The sequence below is a fragment of the Typopeltis vanoorti genome, chromosome 23 (assembly GCF_054136105.1).
Source record: "Typopeltis vanoorti isolate ZY-2024b chromosome 23, IOZ_Tvanoo_1.0, whole genome shotgun sequence".
NCBI lineage: Eukaryota > Metazoa > Arthropoda > Arachnida > Uropygi > Thelyphonidae > Typopeltis > Typopeltis vanoorti.
The window spans coordinates 77,447,184-77,472,347 of NC_143571.1; the positions used below are offsets into that span (position 1 = coordinate 77,447,184).

At 35.6% G+C, this 25,164-nt stretch overlaps 1 protein-coding gene across 1 annotated transcript in view; it reads left to right on the forward strand.

The window, feature by feature from the left end:
* LOC150094013 (uncharacterized) overlaps nucleotides 1-25,164 on the forward strand; it is a 286,529-nt gene that overhangs the window by 27,405 nt on the left and 233,960 nt on the right. Inside the window, exon 2 of the mRNA XM_090412937.1 lies at nucleotides 6,871-6,923. Coding sequence (XP_090269063.1) covers nucleotides 6,871-6,923 — 53 coding nt within the window. The remainder of the gene's footprint in view (nucleotides 1-6,870; nucleotides 6,924-25,164) is intronic.

A 25,164-nucleotide genomic window follows, 5' to 3' on the forward strand; every position in this document is an offset into this window, starting at 1 on the left:
AGCAAGAAGTGAGAGAGCATTGTGGTGATGGAAAACATCCAAGAGAATTAATATTTAAAGGTACCCATGGCATGACTATAAACAACAAATTACATAATAACCACAGTGATTAACTTTCATGAAATGAAAGTACAGTTAAATTTAATTTTTAATTAATTATTTATTAATATTAATTTCTAGCACATGGCAATAGTTTTTAACTGATAAACCACTGATTGCTGTATGTACCTTGTATTCCCTTTTCTTGGATTTGCTTGTTTCTGTGCACTGACGATGTACTGTTATTTTCAGTACGAAATATCTGTACTTTCATTTCATTAAAGTTAATTACTGTGGTTATCGTGTAATTTATTCTTCTATCTAAGAGAATTGCAGTCATGCAGCTGCATATCAGTATTTGAAAAATTCAAACATCAAATGTGGAATGCAGCTCAAGTAGATGATATTCAATCAGAAATGCTGAAATCTGGCAGTATAAGTTTCACATGCATACTGCATAAATCAGAAGTCTTAGTCATAAGGTTGAATTCTGGATTGGAGCAGAGCTTGCACAGCATCCATCTGTAAAAAGGAAAATAGAACTGAATGTGAGAATCACTCAGCAATTTCCTTACTCAATGTTCTAGGTAAGATTTATGCAAGTATACTTGAGAAGACAAAAAAAAAGCAACTATGGAAGGGAAACTTGGAGAACAACAAGCTGGATTTGGGTCCAAGCTAGGTTACAACTAAAATACAAATGTATCTGAGCTGTAAGTATAGCAGTTAAAATTGAAGGAGGTATGGGAAAGTGGTTTAATGTTAAATCAAGTGTGAGACAAAGATGCATATTATCTCCACTATTAATTATCTACATAGATCACGTTATGAAGGAAAGTGGCATTGTCTTGTATCACAATTTTAGGTATTCGACTTAGCTTTCTTTTATGCAGCTGATTTTATACTCCTAAATAAGGAGTATTAGATTTAACTAAATTGAATCATTGCTGTAATAAATGTGATATGAAAATTGGCATTAAAAAATATACTGTGAAAATAAGCAGGGACATTAAAAGCATTAGCTTCATCCTGAATGGAGAATCTGTAGAGCAAGTAAAATATTTCACTATTTGGGTGCAATTTTTAGTTAAGATGGCCAATTAAATATGGAAATAGACAACAGAATTAGCAATATGGTGTGGTAGGGAGTAGATTGAATAAATTTATATGGAATTAGAGAAATTAGTCAAAACATAGGTATGGAAAGAACAAATAGTTTTGTTGTATGGGGATGATTGGCCTATCTGTATCTCTGGTGTGATTGCAAAGATTTTAGAGAAGATGGTAAGAACTCACCTACTGGAATGGGTGGACAAATAAGCTATACTTTCAAAAAAATTATAGATTTACAATTTAAGGGAAGTCATGTCTCAATTTGCTCATATTTTTTAATGTTACAGCTGAGTCAGAAAAAGGGAATGGATACACCATGATAATGTTGAACTTTAAGGTATTTTATAGGATACTATGTGAAACGCTGTTGCATAAATTAGGCAATAAGGGATTGGAATATAAACTGTTGGCTTGGATAAGTTGATGGCTGACACATATCATAAAGTGGGATACGGATGTGTGTTGGGGAAGGAGATGAATCTTCCAGATTTAAGGTGACTGTTAATGTACCCCCCCCCCCCAGGGATCCTTGGATTTCAGTGCAATCAGAGATGCTACTGATGTACAGCATTTATCGGGTGAGTTGCATAGGCTAGAAGTAACATTATAATGACTGCCAATTCAGTGTTAATAAATGTGAAGTTATGCATTTTAGCATGATGAGATTTCCAGTATCATTACATTAGCAGGGTTATGGTACAAAAAAGTGAGTAAGGATCTTGGCATTAGTGGATAGAAATTTTAAGTTCAAAGGTCAAATAAAAAAAACTGTAAATAAAATTTAGAGGATAACTGCAGTGTTGAAACAGACATTGATATGCAAGGATAAGGATGCATCTTTACAAAGCCTTGATATATGACCATACCTGGACTATTCTACCCATGTTTGATCTCCAATTGAATATAGAAGTTGTGGAAAGGCTTCAAAGAAGAATTACAAAGATGCTATTGGGATTATGGAATGTCTATTTCAAGAATAGAATGAGCATATGTGGACGACTACGGACACTGGTAGATAGGAGAAAGAGAGAGTGATATGTCTATAAACTTTTTGAGAGAGAGCATTATAGAATATTGGTTGATAAAATTTTTCATTATATGTGAGGTGGAGAGAAAAGACAAGAAGCATCTGTAGAAGATAAATTTGTGTGCGATTAAGAAAGGGGTAAGAGCATGATTTTTCCACTTGTGGAACCAGGAGTGAGTGAACAGTTGAAATAGTGAGTACACTGAATGTGAATGAGTTTGAGAAGGCATAATACAGCTGGTGTGGGTCATATATTGCCTCCTTTTGAGTCCTTGACTACCTGGAGGTCTAATAATAAAAAAACACTAAACTAGCTGCCTCTAGAATAGAGGATAGATGGCATCATTGTCAGAATCATTAAAAATGAAGATATTAGGAAAACTTAACATTGTTAGCATTCATACCAGTAGATTAGCTCTGAGCAGAGCTAATCTACTGTGGTATGATCACTTAATTAGAATGCGAGAGGAATGGTTAGCAAAGAAAAGTTTCTGCTAAAATAAGGGAAAAAAACCAGTGAAAGTAGTTGAATTGTGATGGTGGGTGGATTAATACAGTAATAGCGACATACCATGCTATTAGAAATATTATCATCATTGTCCCAAGACCCCGTGGAGTCAGACTCATCTAGCAGGACCCTTTCTCATACACACAGCTCATCATACCTTGCCTTAAACACATTCGACTATTATTATGGTTACATCTGTGTTGAAGGATTGATATAAGAAGTGCCTTAGAAGACCAAATAGTGGAGTTCTGACAGATAACAGATTTTAAAGAAAGTTGATAGGAAGTTAGTAATGAATTAAACTTTTTGTTTAGTACTATCATATGTTGTACATCCCTTGAGTATACATATTAAGAATTTGATGATAATTTTTTGACTTTCAAGACAGTTCATAAATCCTACCCAAAAAAATTTAAACAGTAATGCTATGTATGTATGTATGTATTATGAGTTTGTAAAGGACAGTCCCTTGTGAACATGTTTGGATACAGTTTCATTAGCATTTGAGTTTTTGAACTGTATAAAGGTCTGACAATAAATCCTCATTGTATATAAATCACTGTCTTGAATTTTGCTTGATTTGAATTATTGTTATCTTCACGCATACTGATTAAAATGGGATGGATGCATTTCATGCATATAAGTTAACTGATATACAGTAATCCTCCGATTAGTGCGTCATTTTTTTTTCAATACCCGAATTCGATTAGTGCACCTATATACATCTTAAAAATAAATGTTGCAGATTTTAAAAATTTTCTATCTATACCTTTTTATGTCTAACTATTTTAAAAAATCACTCACCAGAATGAAATAATTTAGGTTACCAATTTAAAACATTTTACAAAGTTATTTTTAATGACATACTACACTACTTCCATGTACACTATGTATACTATGTTCCAAATTTTTACCTGCCAAAATTTATTTCGTCTGCTATAGTACGCCCACAAATTTGAGACCCTTCGACACTTCTGTGCATGTCACAAAAAGGAGAATCCATTCCGATAGTAGGGCAATCAATCCGTCTTCTGGGATGAGTTGTTTATTATTACACGTCAGAAAATTAACTTCTCTTTTATGATCATTGTAGTTTTTAAAGTGGTAACTATTTTGCTTGTATAACAGTTGGGAAATTTTATAAAGCACGTGATTTCGTGTGTTGGTGACCAATTCGTACGTCCTTCATTTCTTTCTCCCCTTCAATGATTTTTTTTATATTATCCCATGGTATTATTACACCAGATCATAGAGGTCAAGTTCATGTATTTTATACAGCACCTTTTCTGGGTTGTTATAGAATTTACATTTGGAAATATTCATACAGTTTAGCAAATGCATTGTGATGCTTCCTCGATGTTATAGATTTTGCAGGTGAAGAAGACTTTTATGGCATTGCTAAACTTGATTGGTCTTGTGTGGCAGGTCTTGAGGCGAGAGATCATGGTAGTGGCACTGCGATTAAACTTGGAGTTGATGGTAGCTCCTGGATTTTCTGCTGAGTACCAGTGGTGAGTCATGTCCTGAAGAATTGTTCTTTTTATGTTTTCTTTTTGGGTGGTTTTAAAAAGATCGAAATCTGTGGTATCACTTGATGTTGCGGCCATTTTTGCTACTTCATCTGCAGTTTTGTTTCCCTTTAATCCCACATGGGATGGGATCCATTGGAATATTTCGGAATCCATATGTAGTTTGTTTATGTTTTTTGCTATGTCTGTAAGTATTTCTTGATGGCTAGTGTAGCAGTTCTTAATAGTTTGAAGGGCTGCTAAGGAATCTGTGAAAAATATAAACTCATCTGGGTTTTTTTTGTCCAAATATTGCAGTGCTGTGTTAATGGCTATTAATTCTGCACGGTATGAGTTGCATCCAATACTGTTAGTTGTTTTTAGTTCTATATTATGAGAGCCATAGATGAGTACGCCACTTCCAGAATTGCCATTTGGATTTTTGGAGCCATCTGTGTAGATCTTTATTGAGTCAGGTCCATATTTCATTATTTTTGAAAGGGCTAATGATCTCAAGATTTCAGGGTTTTCCAGGCTTTTTTTCTCATGTTTCCCTATTTCAGAGTTGATAACTATATTTTTCCTGTCTTGATTTGGAGGAAATGCTGGGTAGTCTATTTTATTTGGACAATCCAAGGGAATTTTATTTTCTACGATTTCATACATTATTGATTTTTTCTTTATTACTGTTTGTTGGTTTCCAGTTTTTAAAAAGTTCACTTGTTCTATGATGTGCAAGGTTGGCTCTTTTTTCTACAAATTTGGTAAGATTTTCTTGCCACCTAATTTTTAAAGGAACAAGGTTGGATTTTAATTCAGCCATTTTCCAGGAGTTGTATTCCTTAATCCACATATGATTTTAGCTGCATTTTTCTGAATTTTTATAAGCTTGTCTAAACTGGTTTGTGATGTTTGCATCCAGATAAGCGAAGCACATTCCATTATGGGACGGATAATAGAGGTATATGTGACTTTTAAGGTTTTAGCATCGGCTCCCCACTCTTTACCGAGATACTTTTCATGATATTTAGTCTTCTTAGACTGCAACATTGTTGATATGTTTATTGAAGCTTAGCGATGGATCCGGAGTAATTCCAAGGTATTTGGGGTTTTCATTAAATGTAATTAGTTGACTGTTTAGCTTAATCTTTAGTCTCCACTTTCTGAGGTGGTTGTTAATGGTAAAAACTCAGATTTCTGATTTAGTAGGGTTAATTTTGATTTTTTGGTTTTCACACTATGTAGCTAAACTTTCAATGGCTTTGTTTAAGTGACCTTCTGCTGTTTTTAGGTTGTTGTGAGCTGAGAATAGGATCAAATCATCAGCAAACATAGTTATCTTTGTTTCTTTATTTATATTTTTATCTAAGTCATTTAAGTAGATGGAAAAAAGGAGTAGGCTCAAAATGCTACCTTGAGTGAGTCCCTGTCTTATTTTCACTTTTTTGGAAAAAGTATTATTTATTTTAACTCGAATTGTTTTATTTCTTAGAAAGTCATAGATCCAGTTAAAAACTATCTCTTCTATTCTTCCAATATGGCAAAGTTTGGAAAAGAGTTTCTGCCTCCACACCTTGTCAAAGACATTGCTAAAATCTATAAAAGCAATGGTGGATTTGGTAGGTTTGGTCTGGAAGTTATCTTGAATTGTCTGGGTTAAGTAGAAAAGTTGATCAGTTGTTGAGTGATTTCTTCTAAAGGCAGCCTGAAAATGTGGTAGTATACTATTTTTGTTCAGATAGTAATTCAAACATTGGAGTATCATTTTTTCCATTAATTTGCCTGGAATTGAAAAAAAATGAATTTTTTTGTATGAAAAAAAAGAAACAAAATGCCCACCAAACTACGTTAGCTCAATTCTTTTGTTAAGAAGCAGAATAATTAAATTTATATTCTGAATATGTTTTATTGTCTTTCAGCTTCATGGTTTTCCTTTAACTAGGCCCTGAAACATACCTTAATATTTTCCCATAGGTTATTGTATTCGATTAGTGCACCTGTTTTAAAGAACAGATTAGATGCACTAATCGAGGGATTGCTGTATGCCAATCACGAAATTTTTCATAGTGGAGTGAGATGTGGGAAGAAAAGACCTTCCTTGCAAGTTAGATGAGAAAGGTGTGAGTAATTGAGCGAGAAGTTAGTGTTTTGCTGAGAATGTTAGTTAACAAGCTTAAGGCATGGTTTGATGAGCATCTTTAGATAGTGAAAACCTCCCACATTGAGCCTTTTGACTCTAGAGGTTTAATTATAATAGTCAATTCTTACCATAGCAGACTCGTAGGAATCAAAGGAATTGTTTATTATAGTAGATAGTTTGCATTAACAAGGTTTATTGTAGCATGGCATTGTATTTATATAGCTTTGGTCAGGACTTTTCAGTTGGCTGTTATAGTGAGTGAATTTTTAGAGGTATTTTCTGTAATTAGAATTGGCTATAATAGACATACCTGCTGGGTACAATTGACAATCACTACAGTTATTTTACAGTTTTAGTTCTTGATTCTAATTCTAAATAATTAATAACTTTGCTTGTAATTTTAATATATTAAAAATTCTTTCAAGATTTCATTAAATTCATTCTGATATAAAAGCTTTCTCTCTCTCAAAGAATTCTTAATCTTATATCATATTGGTGGATAATGAATTAATTAATATAATTTGATTCTTTCTAGATCAAATAAAATCAGCTTACCGAACATTAGCCAAAAGTTGTCATCCAGACAAAGTAAGTTGATTTAGTATGTTTTGTGTTATGTTATATTATGCATATATTTTTATTATAATTATTATTATTTTACGGTCTCCACAATCCATGGCATCTCCATGGATTGTGGAGACCCAAATCAACCATCATATACACAAATGCTATCATACCTCTCCTTGAATCCATTTACCATCAGGGAACTCGCAATCAATTCTGGAAGTTAATTCCACTCTCCATGAAGAAATCTGGTCCACACATCCCTACAAACCACATCTCTTATGCAACTTGCAAATTGATGCAAGTGAAGAATTTCACTATCGTGTCCTCTCTTTTCTGCCTATCAACTCAACTTTGTAACCCACAAGCCTTCAACCTGTCCTCGTAGGGAGCATTCCACAGATCTGTCGCCATCTTGGTTACTCATCTTTGAATCTTTTTGACCACCTCATGGTCCCCAAGAAATGTAGCTGACCAAATCTGTGTGCAGCAGCCAAGATGTGGTCAATTCATAGCCTTATAAAGAGGGATAATAACTTATCTTTACTTGTTAGCATGTTTTTCAAAAAACATCTAAGTAATTCTTTGAGCTATTTTACCAAATTTTGCAATATGCCCTCTGAACTTCAACTCTTTGTCCACTATTATCACCAACTAAGTCCCTAGCCTCATCAAATTCCTGCAATCCAATACCATCAATATGATATACCGGCAAATAAGTCAGCTTTTACTCTTACAGAAACAAATGTAAGAAAGCTAAACAGTGTGTAAAACTAGCTAAACAAAAGTCATGGGAGGACTTTGGCAAGAATATAGAAAATAAATATCAAGAAGGTGGCAAAATATTCTGGAGGTTGTTGAAGAAGCTTAGGAATGGAGGAAAGAGTGCTGTAAAAGGAATTAGAGATGATAAAGGTGAAATGAAAACAGGAGAAAAAGATATCCTTGAAGTATGGAGTAATTACTTTGAAAAACTGCTAAATGAAACAAGCAGTGATGACAGCACAGTGATAAAAAACACCGACCAGGCATGCAGTCAGGAATACATATCCATACTTGAAGTAGAAAAAGCCATCAAAGGCTTGAAATGTGGAAAGGCAGCAGGAGTAGATGATATTCGACCAGAAATGCTGAAGTATGGTGGTATAAGAGTCTTACAGTGGCTGCACTGCATAGTTCAGAAAGCCTGGACAGAGGGACGAATTCCCGATTATTGGAGTAGAGCTCTCATAGTACCCATATATAAAAAGGGAAATAAAACTGCATGTGAGAATTACAGAGGTATTTCCCTACTGAGTGTTCCTGGCAAGATCTATGCAAGTATACTTGAGAAACGGTTGAGAAGAATTGTGGAAGAAAAGCTTGGTGAAGAACAAGCGGGATTCAGGCCAAATAGAGGCTGTCAGGATCAGATCTTCACTTTACGACAAATAGTTGAGAAAGCATGGGAATATAACAAAGATCTGTATTTAAGTTTTGTCGATTTTGAAAAGGCATATGACAAGGTGCCAAGAGAGAAGCTATTCAATACGCTGCAGTTATATGGTGTCAATGGGGCATTATATCAAGCAATACTTAGTCTTTATTTGAGTTGTGAGTCAGCAGTTAGAATTGAAGGAAGTACAGGAAGATGGTTTAATGTTAAATCTGGTGTGAGACAAGGATGTACATTATCCCCTCTGTTATTCATTATCTATATGGATCACATTATGAAGGAATGTGCTATTAAACCTGATATCAAAATTGGAGATGTTAATGTCAGCTCTTTGCTTTATGCGGATGATGTTATACTTCTAAATAAATCCGCTACAAGTCTGCAAGATTCTCTGACTAAATTGAATAGCTGTTGTAATAGATATGGTATGAAGGTCAGCAATAAAAAGACAAAGACAATGAAAATAGGCAGAATCATTGAAAATGTCAACTGTGTTGTGAATGGAGAACCTGTGGAACAAGTAAAACATTTCAGCTACTTAGGCACAATTTTTACTGAAGATGGTAAACTAAATATAGAAATTGACAACAGAATCAGCAAAGCTGGTATCGTGGGAAGTCAATTGAATAAATTCATATGGAATAAGAAAGAAATTAGTCGGAACACTAAATTAGCTGTATACAAGACTGTGTTCAAACCAATTTTAACTTATGGATCTGAGAGCTGGGTCAGAGGTAAAACACTTGACCAAAGACTAGAGACCGCAGATATGAGAGTCCTGAGAAAGATTAGAGGGGTGAACAGATGGCATCAATGGCAATATCATATTAAAAATGAGGATATTAGGAAAGAACTTGACATTGTCAGCATCCAGGAATGCGTTAGCAGAGCTAATCTCAGATGGTATGGTCACTTAAATAGAATGGGAGAGGAAAGATTAGCAAAACAAGTGTTCTCTGCCAGGTTGGCAGGAAAACGACCCAGAGGAAGACCAAGATATAGGTGGATTGATACGGTTCAAAGTGCCTTAGACAATAGAAATATAAGATCTGATAATGTTGGAGTCTTGACAAGTAACAGACTGATTTGGAGGAAAATTGTAGATAGAAAGTTAGTAATGATGTAATTTTTTCATGTAGTACTGTCATATCCTGTACACCCCTTGAGGGTACATGGCAGGAATTTGATGATGATGATGATGATGACATGCAACCTTTTCAACTCAAAGTGCATAACCTTACACTTTGCAACATTAAATTGATAATCATTATCGTTTTCCCACAATACCAATTTATTTCAATTATCCTGCGGGATATCTACATCGCGTTTATCAACTATTGCACTCCTCAGTTTTGTATCATCAATAAACAACTGAATATCCCTCTTGAATCTTTCCCTATGTCATTGATATACAAATTCAAGTAGCAGGCCTAGTATCAAACCCTGATGTACTCCACTAGTTGCCATCATTTTCCTAGACTCCTCCACCATATACTACTCTCTGGTGCCTGTCAGCCCCCCCCCCCCCCATCCATGCTACTAGCCTCATATCCATTGCTATTTGCTCCAGTTTTTGTAATAGTTTTCTACATGGCATTCTGTCAGATGCCTTAGCAAAGTTGGGCATTATCATAGTGTAGCCATTGCCTTTATCCAATTGTTGTCACTTTACTATAAAATGTGAATAAGTTACTAAGACGGAACCTATCCTTTACAAAGGCACAGTATTGTATCCCTATCCACTGATGTTATATTTTACATTTCACCAACTTTTCCAATACTTTAACAACCACTCCTGATATATTAATTGGTCTGTAGTTTGCTATTATGGAATGGTACTATCTTATCTTCTTTCCATTCTGTTGGAACCCTGTCAGAGCTGAGACTTAGATTGAATAACTTCATCAGAGGCAATGCCAATTCTCTTGTACATTCACGTAGTACATGGGCTGATATGCCATCAAGTCTTACTGCTGTGTTCACATTCATATTTTTTAATTTCTTGAACACCTCCTCCTGTTTATCTACCTCAATGTTGATGTGCATCTCTGTAACATCAACAACTGTAAAATCACCACTTGGATGATACATGTTTGCAAAACGATCACTCAGCAACTCGACTTTCTTTTGGTTCAGTCACCTTCCTATCATGAGCATTGTTTAAAATCATTCTTCCATAGTCATTTTTTCTCTTGCTACATTACAAAAAAAAAACTCTTTTGGGTTTACTTTGGGCTGTTTAGCTAATTCTTTCTCTCTCATAGTCTGATTTAGCCTTCCTTACCATACTAGTCACTCTTTTTGCTTGCACTCTGTACTGCTCATGAGTATTCTGATCACTTTTCTTTATATTTCCTCCACAATGTTTTTTTTTTTTTTAGCTCTTGCTTTATATCCCTACTCATCCACTTAATTCCAATTTGGTTTATCATCTTGACTTTCAGTATGTTGTCTGATACTGCTACTCAAGCAATCTCTGACCACTTACCATCTACTACTGACATTCTTTTCTTGTAGCTTTTCAAGCCATGGCACTGTTCCAACATGCCTCCTGAGTCTCTCATAATCACCAGCCTTATGGTTGAACATAAACTTCTTCTTGACAGAGAACTCCACATGTTTGGCAACTTCTCAGAACAGGACTGCATGATTACTCTCCCCAATTGGAGGGAGCTTGGTTACAGATCCAATACCCTCAAACCGCTTGTTTCATGTAATTGGTTGAAGCAACTGAATAAATCCCGATTCCATCTAGCCATGATCCCTTTTCTCCTTCTCTGATATCCCCATAGTTAAAATCTCCCATAATAATTGATCAGCCTACACTCATTGTGCTAATCTGCTGATATATGGCATGTACGTCTTCCTGTGGACCTACTGGTCTATAGCAGCACCCAACAACATATTTTTTCCTATTTGCCTCTATCTCTCACCAGCAATAGTGACAGCATCAAATGAACCATCTCCCTCAGACCTAATATCATCCTTAACTTCTAATTTTGTTGGTTATAATTTTGCAGCTATCATCAGCAATATCCCACCTCAAGTTAAGCACTGTATCCTCTAAATTTTAGATCTCTTATTTCCTCCACTTGTATACAGTGAGCAGGGATGTACTAGAACATCTGCTCTTTGTTTTCAAAATTTTAAAACCTTACACGTTGTAACATTGAACTAGTATCCTCACTTAGTCTATTCAAGTCCTCTTATAATGTCACAACATATGCTCTACTTCTCATAGTTCTTTTCAACTTTGCATCATCAGCAAACAATTGAATATCTCCATTCAAAATTTTTTCCCAATATCATTAACATACAGGTTAAACCATATTGGCCCTAAAAGAGATATTTGATGCATATATCTAGTGACTTCCTTCCCACAAACATATAACTTGCTCTGATACCTGTCAGAAAGCTAATCTGGTGCACTAATCTAATATCCAACCTTGTGTGTTCTAGTTAACTTATGTGGTGGTCTATCGAAATCCTTTGTAAAATCTTTATAAAATTTTTATAAAAAAACTAAATCTTTGTAAAATGTAAGTGTACTACTTTTTATCCATCTCCCTTGTTCAATGCACCTGTCACCTTATTGTAATAAAAATAAATAAGCAGATTAGTGAAATGTGATCTTCCTTTAGCAGATCTGTGTTGTCCATCAAAGAGAATACCACTGTAATCAGTCCGATTTCCCAACACTAACCACAACACCTGACGCATAGATTGACCTATAATTTGATGCTCGAGGTCTGTCACCTTTATCAAGCAGTATAATTTGCCTTCCTTCCACTCCTTTGGAACTTGACCCATGACTCATTGAACACGTATGCCAAGTCGGATGTAAACTCCCTGCCACATTCCCTCAAAACGTGATATCATTAGCCCCCACAGCCTCATTAACATCAAGTTTACTCAATTCCCATAATACCTCTTGTTCACTCAGTTTCTCCTCTTCCACTGCTCTCAAACTCTGCATGATGCCACATTCACAAGGATGAAATACCTTTATGACCTGCTCTTTAATATCTCAACTATGTCCTTATATTTCTATCTTTTCCTGCCATCCTGGTATGAAATGTGTCGCTAACCTTTCACTCTCCCATTCTGTTTAAGTGACCATATCACCTGAGATTAGCTCTACTCGCACATTCCTGAAGAATGCTAACAATTCAAATTTCTTCCTAAAATCATTTTTAATATGATTCTGACATTGATACCCTCTAATTTTTCTCAGAGCTTTGATATGTGTGGTCTCCAGTCTTTGATCATCTGTTTTGTTTAACCTAACTGTTTGATTCACAAGTTAACTGAATTTGGTTTGAGCACTGTTTTGTATCCTGCTACTTTAGAGTTTTGGCTAATTTCTCTTATTGCATAGTAAATTTATTCATTTGACTCCCTAGAATTCCAGATTTGCTTTGTCTGTTTCTGTATTTAATTTGTCATTTTCACTAAAAATTGTGCCTAAATAGCTGAAATATGTTTTGTTTTTGTTCTAGGTTTTCTGTGGATGCAGCTGATTTCATTGTGCATGTTATGTATTTAAATGTTCTACAATGTATCACTTACTAGGAACAGTTAGCTGATTGTTGTACGAGTCATATCTTAATATTCTAGATCTTATTAACATAGATTATGGAATAAATCATTCATTTGAAATATCTGTTAATCAACTAATTATATTTTGTTTTCTGTTAGCAGTACCACACCAGAACCATAGGTAGAGGTAAAATTACAGTTGAAAACTTTTCTTTGCAATATGCTAGTGTAAAATTATTATTGCATGAGAATCCCCATGAGACTTGAAGACTAATCATAGAAGGACCAGACTATCCAGACAATATTCGTCATACCTCTCCTTGAATGCATTCACTAACAAATCACTCAACTGACTCACTGAATCCCTCACCCCCATGTCCCAAAATTTCCTGTGTATCAATCCTACTAAACTCTTCTAATGAATTCAACATTCCTATCACATCCCCTCTTTTTGCTGTCAGCTGACTTATGCAACCCACAAATTCACTATCTTTGTAGGGAACATTTCATAGACCACTCACTATGTTGATCTTACCTCTCTATCCTCTCCTCTTGATTTTGTAATCCTTGTATTTCAGCAGCAGTTTTGAGTTTTCTAGATGTTTTTCTAGCATTTTCTCCAAAAAGCATATATCATCTGTATATCCTAATATTACTGTTCTGTTTACGTTATCTTTACAATTTCTCGAATGCATTTTTATAATGCTAAATTAAAAAGGATGGGAAAAAGCCATCTCCTCGCTTCAATTATGTCTTAATATCAAAAGGTTCAGATCTAATTCCATTAGCAAATACCATGTTGAAGATTTTTTCACTTGGTTATACTATAAATTAAAGATGCCAAGAAATTATATTCTTAGTTTCATCCTGTATCCAAGTGTAAGTAAACAGTCTTAAAGTTACTTCACACACAAACTTCGTTTGCTTACACTTGGATAAAGGATGAAACCAAGAATATAACTACTTGGTATCTTTAATTTATAGCTAATACCATGCTTCAGCTGTCAGTGGTGTAAATTTTGATTAAACATATTATTTTATGAGGTATTCCTAGTTAATCTAATATTCTCGAAAGTCCTCTATTACATCATGGTATTCTTTTCTAAAGCTACAAATAAAATATGGACCTGTAGATTGTATTCCTTTTTTTTTTTTTTTTTTTCATCATCATCAAATTCCTGCGATGTACCTTAAGGGGTGTACAGGATATGAAAAATTACATCATTACTAACTTCCTATCTACAATTTTCCTCCACAGTCTGTTACTTGTCAAGACTCCAATATTATCAGATCTTATAATTCTATCGTCTAAGGCACTTTGTACCGTATCAATCCACCTATATCTTGGTCTTCCTCTGGGTCGTTTTGCTGCCAACCTGGCAGAGAACACTTGTTTTGCTAATCTTTCTTCGCCCATTCTGTTTAAGTGACCATACCACCTGAGATTAGCTCTGCTAACGCATTCCTGGATGTTGACAATGTCAAGTTCTTTCCTAATATCCTCGTTTTTAATATGATATTGCCATTGATGCCATCTGTTCACGCCTATAATCTTTCTCAGGACTCTCATATCTGCGGTCTCTAGTCTTTGGTCAAGTGTTTTGCTTCTGACCCAGCTCTCATATCCATAAGTTAAAACTGGTTTGAACACCGTCTTGTATACAGCTAATTCAGTGTTCCGACTAATTTTCTCTCTTATTCCATATGAATTTATTCAATTGACTTCCTACCATACCAGCTTTGCTGATTCTGTTGTCATCATCATCATCAACAAATTCCTGCCATGTACCCTCAAGGGGTGTACAGGATATGACAGTACTACATGAAAAAATTAAATCATTACTAACTTCCTATCTACAATTTTCCTCCAAATCAGTCTGTTACTTGTCAAGACTCCAACATTATCAGATCTTATATTTCTATCGTCTAAGGCACTTTGTACTGTATCAATCCACCTATATCTTGGTCTTCCTCTGGGTCGTTTTCCTGCCAACCTGGCAGAGAACACTTGTTTTGCTAATCTTTCCTCTCCCATTCTATTTAAGTGACCATACCATCTGAGATTAGCTCTGCTAACGCATTCCTGGATGCTGACAATGTCAAGTTCTTTCCTAATATCCTCATTTTTAATATGATATTGCCATTGATGCCATCTGTTCACGCCTCTAATCTTTCTCAGGACTCTCATATCTGCGGTCTCTAGTCTTTGGTCAAGTGTTTTACTTCTGACCCAGCTCTCAGATCCATAAGTTAAAATTGGTTTGAACACAGTCTTGTATACAGCTAATTTAGTTATTCCATATGAATTTATTCAATTGACTTCCCACGATACCAGCTTTGCTGATTCTGTTGTCTATTTCTATATTTAGTTTACCATCTTCAGTAAAAATTGTGCCTAAGTAGCTGATATGTTTTACTTGTTCCACAGGTTCTCCATTCACAACACAGTTGACATTTTCAATGATTCTGCCTATTTTCATTGTCTTTGACTTTTTATTGCTGACCTTCATACCATATCTATTACAACAGCTATTCAATTTAGTCAGAGAATCTTGCAGACTTGTAGCGGATTTATTTAGAAGTATAACATCATCCGCATAAAGCAAAGAGCTGACATTAACATCTCCAATTTTGATATCAGGTTTAATACCACATTCCTTCATAATGTGATCCATATAGATAATGAATAACAGAGGGGATAATGTACATCCTTGTCTCACACCAGATTTAACATTAAACCATCTTCCTGTACTTCCTTCAATTCTAACTGCTGACTCACAACTCAAATAAAGACTAAGTATTGCTTGATATAATGCCCCATTGACACCATATAACTGCAGCGTATTGAGTAGCTTCTCTCTTGGCACCTTGTCTTATGCCTTTTCCAAATCGACAAAACTTAAATACAGATCTTTGTTATATTCCCATGCTTTCTCGACTATTTGTCGTAAAGTGAAGATCTGATCCTGACAGCCTCTATTTGGCCTGAATCCAGCTTGTTCTTCACCAAGCTTTTCTTCCACAATTCTTCTCAACCGTTTCTGAAGTATACTGGCATAGATCTTGCCAGGAACACTTAGTAGGGAAATACCTCTGTAATTCTCACATGCAGTTTTATTTCCATTTTTATATATGGGTACTATTAGAGCTCTACTCCAATCATCGGGAATTCGTCTCTCTGTCCAGGCTTTCTGAACTATGCAGTGCAGCCACTGTAAGACTCTTATACCACCATACTTCAGCATTTCTGGTCGAATATCATCTACTCCTGCTGCCTTTCCACATTTCAAGCCTTTGATGGCTTTTTCTACTTCAAGTATGGATATGTATTCCTGACTGCATGCCTGGTCAGTGTTTTTTATCACTGTGCTGTCATCACTGCTTGTTTCATTTAGCAGTTTTTCAAAGTAATTACTCCATACTTCAAGGGTATCTTTTTCTCCTGTTTTCATTTCACCTTTATCATCTCTAATTCCTTTTACAGCACTCTTTCCTCCATTCCTAAGCTTCTTCAACAACCTCCAGAATATTTTGTCACCTTCTTGATATTTATTTTCTATATTCTTGCCAAAGTCCTCCCATGACTTTTGTTTAGCTAGTTTTACACACTGTTTAGCTTTCTTACATTTGTCTCTGTATTCTGTAAGAGTAAAAGCTGACTTATTTGCCAGAAACTTTTGATATGCTTTCTTCTTTTCCTTCACTGCCTCTTTAACTTCCTGTGTCCACCTGGGAGTTCTGATTTTTTTATCTTTGCACACAACCTCAACACATGCCTCTCTGGCAGAATCAATCAATGTTTCCTTCAGAGTTTGCCACTGAATCTCCAAGGTTTGATTCCTGTTCTGAAACTCTTTCATTTTCTTTTCAATAATATTTCTGTATTTTAGTCTACAGTTTACATCTGAGAGCTGCTCAACTTTTATTCGCTTTAAAACTTTCTTACATGTTATTCTTTTCAATATGAAATTCAATTTTATCCTGCTCAAGACTAAATAGTGATCACTTCCAATTTCAAATCCTCTGTACACTCTGGTGTCCTGCACCAGGGAGAAAATATCACTATCAACAATAACATAGTCAATGAGACTTTTCTTATTCCTAGCCTCTTCTCTCCATGTGAATTTGTGCACATTTTTATGTTGGAACATGGTGTTAGTAATAACCAGTCCATGTCCTGAGCAGAAATCCAACAGATATTTGCCATTATTATTAGCTTTGCTCTTTTCTCCAAATTTTCCCAAAATATTTTTGTATGTCTCACAATCATTTCCTACTCTACTATTTAGATCCCCAACAAGGACCAACTTTTCCTTTTTCATTGTGTCAGTTGCTTTTTCTAAAGCCTCAAAAAATTCCTCCATTTCTACCTTAGTAGAACCTTCTGTGGGACCATACGCACAAATAAGTCTCATTGTCCAGTTCCCCATTCCCATATTTGCCCACATTACTCTACTTGAGACTGACTGCCATTCAAGAAGATTAGCCTCGTATTTTGTGTTGAATACTATGGCTACTCCTTCTTTTCCTTGATTGTTATTGCCTGAATATAACATTTTGTATTTATTGCTCAGAAAGATCTCACCAGTTTTGGTCTTTTTTGTTTCAGTCACCCCTATTATGTTGATCTGGTACTTATCTAATTCCTCAGCAAGCTCCATTTCTTTGCCATTCAGGCTTCTTACGTTGATAGTACCGATCTTTAACTCTGGTGATGTTGAGTTGGGGTTTGTTTTCAGATTTGTTCCAGTAGCTGACTTTTCGCTGTTCGCCCTGGTTCCCTTGCGAAAACAACGGGGGCCTTGTTTAACCGGGCGACGCCCCAGCCGGCATGAAATTTTGTCATGTTGTACCATCATTTTTTATTTTGATTTAACCAATAAGAATACAATTTGGTCGGCTAAATCCCAAATTGCCAGCCCATCCTCGTTCGTTCAGTATCAAAGTAGATACCCAACAGGGTGCACAACGAGAAGATGAGGACTGGACATTAGGTCAGAAGCTCTGGTCGGTTCCCCGCATTCCTAAAGGTTATGTGGAGGTCTCCTCTCAGTTATACAGCTTTGACCCTTAAGCACCCCTTCATCCGCATAAAGCAAAGAGCTGACATTAACATGTCCAATTTTGATATCATGTTTAATACCACTTTCCTTCATAATGTGATCCATATAGATAATGAATAACAGAGGGGATAATGTACATCCTTGTCTCACAACAGATTTAACATTAAACCATCTTCCTGTATTTTCTTTAATTCTAACTGCTCACTTACAACTCAAATAAAGGCTAAGTATTGCTTAGTCTCTATTTTGCCCCATTCACACCATATAACTGTAGCATATTGAATAGCTTCTCTCTTGGCACCTTGTCATATGCCTCTTCCAAATCGACAAAACTTAAATACAGATCTTTGTTATATTCCCATGCTTTCTCGACTATTTGTCGTAAAGTGAAGATTTGATCCTGACAGCCTATATTTGTTCTAAATCCAGCTTGTTCTTCACCAAGCTTTTCTTCCACAATTCTTCTCAACCGTTTCTCAAGTATACTTGCATAGATCTTGCCAGGAACACTCAGTAGGGAAATACCTCTGTAATTCTCACATTTAGTTTTATTTCCCTTTTTATATATGGGTACTATGAGAGCTCTACTCCAATCATCGGGAATTCATCCCTCTGTCCAGGCTTTCTGAACTATGCAGTGCAGCCACTGTAAGACTTTTATACCACCATATTTTAGCATTTCTGGTCGAATATCATCTACTCCTGCTGCCTTTCCACAATTCAAGCCCTTGATGGCTTTTTCTACTTCAAGTTTGGATATGTATTCCTGACTGTATGCCTGTTCAGTGTTTTTTACCACTGTGCTGTCATCACTGCTTGTTTCATTTAGCAATTTTTCGAAGTAATTACTCCAGACTTCAAGGATATCTTTTTCTCCTGTTTTCATGTGACCTTTATCATCTCTAACTCCTTTTACTCTAACTCTTTCCTCCATTCCTAAGCTTCTTCTGTTCTTTTTTTTTTTTTCTGTTTAAGCGTAAACATTTGGTCAACTGTTGATCTGTTTTTTCAAAATCCTACTTGATATTCCCCAAATATTTTCTTCAGCATAAGGTACGATTCTTAGTTTTTAGTGTAATATTAGATAAAATTTTGTAGCATGCTGACAGTAGCAATATTCCCCTGTACTATAAATGGTACTATAAATTCATTAAGGACAATCCTTCCTTGTCATTACGTACTCCACAGGCAACTTCATGGCAAGAGCTAAGGGGTTCAATAAAGAACGTATTTATGCATTTTTTGATAAATACGAAAATTTAGATCAGTATAAGTTCACTGCCAATCCAATCTATAACTTGGATAAAACTGGTCTGTCAACAGTTCACAAACCATTTAAAATCATTACTCAAAAAAGAAAACATCAAGTGGGTGCAATTACTAGTGGAGAAAGGGCGTTTGACTACGTTGTATGAATACTGCTGGTGAATTTATACCTCCAATGTTAATATTCAAATGTTCCCGTTTGAACGATTGTTTAAAGAAAGGAGCACCTTTCTTTAAACTTTATTGTATAACTAATGGTTATTAGTTAAATTTTATTTGCCGTCACTTTCTGACAGTAGCCGCATTCTTTTCTGTGAAACTGGAATTAAATCACTTCCGTCACTTGAAACACTTTGGCCTTCCTGTTTAATTAATTTGGTCAATTGTTTATATGGTGCGATATAAACAATTATACAAAGATCTAGTCAGAACAGGATCTCAACGATCCTGTTTTGACTAGATCTTTGTATAATTGTTTATATCGCACCATACATGTTCAGTATATGGATCATGTGTAAGAAAATGACTTTGCAATTTTACTAGCCATTTGAATCCCTTCCTTAATTAATCCTGCAGTGATTGGAATCTCTTCATCATCATCACTTTTTTCTTTTTCATGGAGATTCTCAAGGACAGCTTTTATTATTTCGTCATCACTAACAGCTTTGTCAACTATCAGTTCTTCAATATCTGCAGACGAAAAATCATCAATCTCTGCCAACTGCATGTGTTAATCTGATGATATTGAGATATTCAGTTGTATGCAAAAGTACGAGGTTTTTCTTTTTCACACATTCTGGCCAAGTAGCTTTCCAGCATGCACTTAAAGTTGATGGTTTCAATTCTTATAATGCCAATTTAGCAAGTTTGATGCAATCCAAAATAGAAAATTTCTTCCACACATCAATAACTGTCAGTAAATTATCCTTATCTAATTTATCCAAAATGTATTAGAATGTTCTTATGTAGTAAGTTTTGAAGTTAGCGATCACACCCTGGTTTAGGAGTTGTATTACGGATGTTGTTATTAGGTTGCAGAAAACAAAATTCCACATTCAGGTATCCTAAAAGAGGATGGCCAGGCGCGTTGTCTATAATCAATAAAACTTTAAAGTCCGGATTTTTTTCTGTCAAATAGCATTTAACTTCTGGAACAAAATAATGATGGAACCAGTCGTAAAAAAATTTCTTTTGTAACCAAACCTTTTTTTGTTTGCCTACCAGTGCACTGGTAACTTGTTAAAATCTACACCTTTCACTGCTCGTGGTCTTAGGAATCGATTAATGAGTAATGGTTTTAATATACGATCTCCTGAAGCATTACTGCAAAATAATAGTCGCACAATCCTTAGCTGCTTTAAAGCCACCAAAACCTTTTTTGTGATTTTGCTATATTAGTTCTTCTTGGCCTTTTTTTTTTCTCAAAAAAAAAAAGCTGGTCTCATATGCATTCCAAATTTGTCCAGGAGTGTAGCCACCAGTTTCAATAATTTCAGACAATTTTAAAAGAAATTCTCTAGCTGCAAACTCATCTGCAGATGCAGCTTCTCTTTTTATTTTTACATTATGAAGCACATATCTTTTGAGAAATTTTGTAAGCCAACCTGTGCTTGCAGAAAAATTACAATTGTTGTTTGATGATGTTGGCTCCTTTTCCTGAATCTGTTTGACATCCGCAATGCTTTCTCTTTGACAACATTTCCATCTAAAGGTATTCCTTTTTGTGAGCAATCTAATATCTCCACATCAGTAAGATCTTTTCCATCTTCACTTTTATAATGTCTCTCTTATACGATGACAACTTGTCATCTAATTTTGTTCCATAAAGAACAGATTTTCTAATGGCCTCTTCATTTTTCTTAATCGTTCACACAGTAGCTTTATTCAGTCCAAAATATTTCCCTAAGGATGTTGAACCTTCTCCAGCTGCTAAACGATCTAAAATTTGAATCTTAATTTCTGAACAAATAGCTTTTCTTTTCTTCTGTCTAACTGAATTATCTGACATTGTGATTAATGGGGTAATGTTACAAAAATATCTGAAAATAATAATTGATTTTACTGATTTGATTTTGAAGCATACAAAACTTCAAAAATTTAATATATACTGTATAACTATTGTACAAACAAAACTTTTACGTAAGACGTAAACGTTTTTTGAATTGTAATTGCCATTCATCAGCTGACACATTAAATGTGGAGTTCCGAGCATTGATTAGAACACAAATCTGCACAAAAACATTCAGAACTGAGACATGAAATGATTGTTAAAAAAGAAATGATTGTTTAGTAAGCACCTTACTCCTTCCAAGCAGCTTTATATAGGCGGGCCTCCCATAATGGACCAACTTAACTTCGAAGAATCAGCATAGCACCTTTCTGCTTCCAGGAACCAGCTGCAAGTGAATATAATGGATCATCTGTCCGCTTAACTTTGGGGAATCGTATTTACAAAAATTGATTTTTATTTTGTTGTTGCCACAATTGTCTACATTCTGTAGTGTAGAGTAATCCCTGATATTTAAAACATCGAGGGGATTCCCCAAAATTCAAGTTTAAATACATATGTACTGTTCCAGGAAATGATAATTATAATGGAAATACCCTTTTTAACAGAACTAACTTCAAACAGAAATTTTAAAAATAAGTGTCATTTGAACTGTGTAAAATCGAAATATGGCACGTAAAAATAGAATTGCTTCTGCTTTCAAAACCGTATTATTTTGAAATCGTGTATTCCCTGGAGGTGTCACATAATAATAATAATAAAACGATTATGTGAGACTTATAGGCTTACAGTATGGGTAAAACATAATGCATGTTAATTCAATGTTAAAGTGTAAAATTAAGAATTTGGGATAAAAAGATTACAACAAGCTGTGTATCATATCGAGGGAACTGAACTCCAGGAAATTGATAAATCCAGGGGTGGTGGTAGTAGATAAAGTTGAAGTTCAGAGGGCATATTGCCAGGGTAGCTCACAGGATCAATAAAAAAAAATAATGCTTTAAATGCTTTTTCCTGTGAAGGATGCCCTACTCCTGCACTCTTATGAACAATCTTGTTGTCACTTGTATTTTCCCACTGTTTTTCAATATCATTCTCCACTCTGATTTTCATGCTTTACTTAATCTCTACCACTAGCGCTCTTTTTTTTTCTCTCTCTCTCACACACACACACAGTAGGAAGGAAGCATTGCATTGTCTTGGATTGTCAGATTTCAATGTTTATGGCACCACAAACAGAGGTCCAACACCAAATCAGAAAACAGGACCGTACCATCACACTGCCACCTTCGAATTTCATAGTTTGGGTTATGCACTCTAGCAAGAGATTTTCACCAGGCACTTGTCCATCTGCTTGGTGGAATGTGTATCATGATTTGTAGCTCCATAGCACAGCTTTCCATGCATATATGTTCCACTGTACATGCTCTTTGCATCACTGAAGATGACACTGTGTGTTGGTTCAGGTAATGTAGGGCTTGCATGTTGCAGTTCTATCATGGAAACCCATGTTGTGAGTCTCAGTTCTGGATGTTTTTGTGTTCTAGTCAATGCTCGGAACTCCACATTTAATGTGTCAGCTGACGAATGGCAGTTTTTACATATTATTTACATATCATAGCACCCTGCGGTACTACAACATGTGCATCACATTCAGTGAGTATGGTGGGTATCACTGATTGTTGACCTGGGATGGCCCAATTTGTCAACAGTTGCCAAACAGATAGGCTTGCAACATGTCATCCTATCTCAATGCCTCTTTCAAACACTGTCAATTTTCTTCTTGCAGCCATTTCAACTGGACACAGTTCCACTGACTTATGAGTATCATATTCCTCCAATTTATACCGGTTACAAATACGTGACTTGTTACATGGCATGATGCACCTTGCAGCAGCGTGTGTGTATGGTGATAACAAGAGTTGGTTGGTGAGTTTATAGGCACAAAAATAACTAAGGTCATACTGCGGCATAGCATTGCACAAGGTCAAAGGTAAAGCTATACAAAAACAGTCAAAGAAAAATTCATGAACAATATGCATGTACAAAAACAAAGCCAAACAATGTGGCATATACATGTAAACAAAATTAAAACAAAGGTTACAGAATCACATGTACAGTTACATAGAATTAGTAACAATATGCATGCACAAAAATTAAGTTCCACAATTCAGCATCTACATGTAAACAAAATTACTGCAGTGGTCGCAGCAACGCACAAGGTCAAAAGTTACAGCAGTACCTAAATAGTCAACAGTAGAAACTAATAAATAAAATGCATGCACAAAAACCAAGTCAAGGAATGTATTATACATATAGATAAAATTACAGCAGTACATAAATAGTCAAAAAGGAATTATTATACAATAAGCATACATATAAATTAAGTTTACCAATGCAGTTTAGGTCCTATTGTAGATAGTGTATCTACAGTAATTGTCCAGACACCCCAGTTATTTGAAGTTATGGAACATTCCACGTTTGTAAAAAAAAAAAAAAAAAAAAAAAAAAAAAAAAAAAAATGGTGTACATATAATAGGAAGCAGTATTTCATCATAGCAGTTGAATACAGGTGATATGGCAGCGTGATGTGAACTCGGTGACTTCGAGAGAGGTGTCATTGCAGGCTGTCACATTGGTGGCATGTCAATGCGTGCCATTGCCACTCAACTGGAGCATCCAAAATCAACGGTTGTCAATGCGATCAACAAATGGATATGTTTTGGCATCACTAGTGCAGGAAACACCCAGAGCAGCTGCCGAAAATAACTAACAGGGACAGGAGGGTATTAAAATGGGTGGCATGCAAAAGCCAACTACAATCGGTACAGACCAACCGTTATGAGTTCTAGAGTGCCAGTAACACCATGGTGATTACTAATACTGTACGAAAAGAACTCCATTTACTGGATTTCCATGGAAGAGCAGTGGCACACAAGTCGAATACCACAACAGGGAACAAGCGTCTGGCATAGTAAAGAGCGTGTGAACTGGACATTTGACCAGTTCACACGCTCTGTTTCCATCCTTTACTGTTGTATCCTCAGTAAAGTTTGGTTGTGACGGATAATGGTGTGAGGTGCATTCAGCTGGTTTAGAGTGGGACCACTGGTCGTTGTCTGTGGTTCCATGAAGGCAGCTCAGTACCTTAATATTCTGGATAATCAGGTGGTGCCCACACTGTGGAGTTTTTATGGAACAGACCTGTGTTACTATCAAGACGATAATGCCCCTTGCCACAAAGCTGCAGCTGTTATGGAATGGTATGAAGAGATGGGTGTTAACACCCCAACCGGCCAGGACGTCTATAGACGTCCAGCAAAATCTAGATATGATTCTATAACAATATGGATAAGAAGTGCAATTAGGTCTCACTATTTCATCCACCACAGCCAATAGAGAGGTTAAACAACTGCCCTGGCCTGTGCAGAGTCCTGACCTGAACCCCATCAAACACCTGCAGAACAAATTGGAGCTGCAATTGAGCTCCAGAGCAGCATGCCCTCGATTGGTTGTTGAGCTCAGTGCTGCTTTGATGGAGGAATGGAGACAAATTGCACCTTATGTCTGCTACACATTGGTGGAAAGCTTCCCCTCCAAGCCAAAGTTGGACATACTCAATATTAGGGTTCACCTGTTGGTATTAATTGTGAATTTCTAAAGTGTCCAGACAATTATTGGTAGATAGTGTATAAACAAAATTACAACAAGGTTACACAAATACACAAGTTCAAGGCTACAATAGTATATAATTAGTCAAAAAATAAACTAATAAAATTAGTTTATTTTTTGACTAATAAACTAATAAATAAATAAACTAACGTTAGGCAATGCAGTATCTACATATACACAAAATTACAGCTAAATGGGTTTGTACAAATTAATTCTTTGTAGAAAGTTAAAAACATCATGCAGTCTGTCTGAGTCTGATAGCTTCAGCCTGGCTTGACTAGA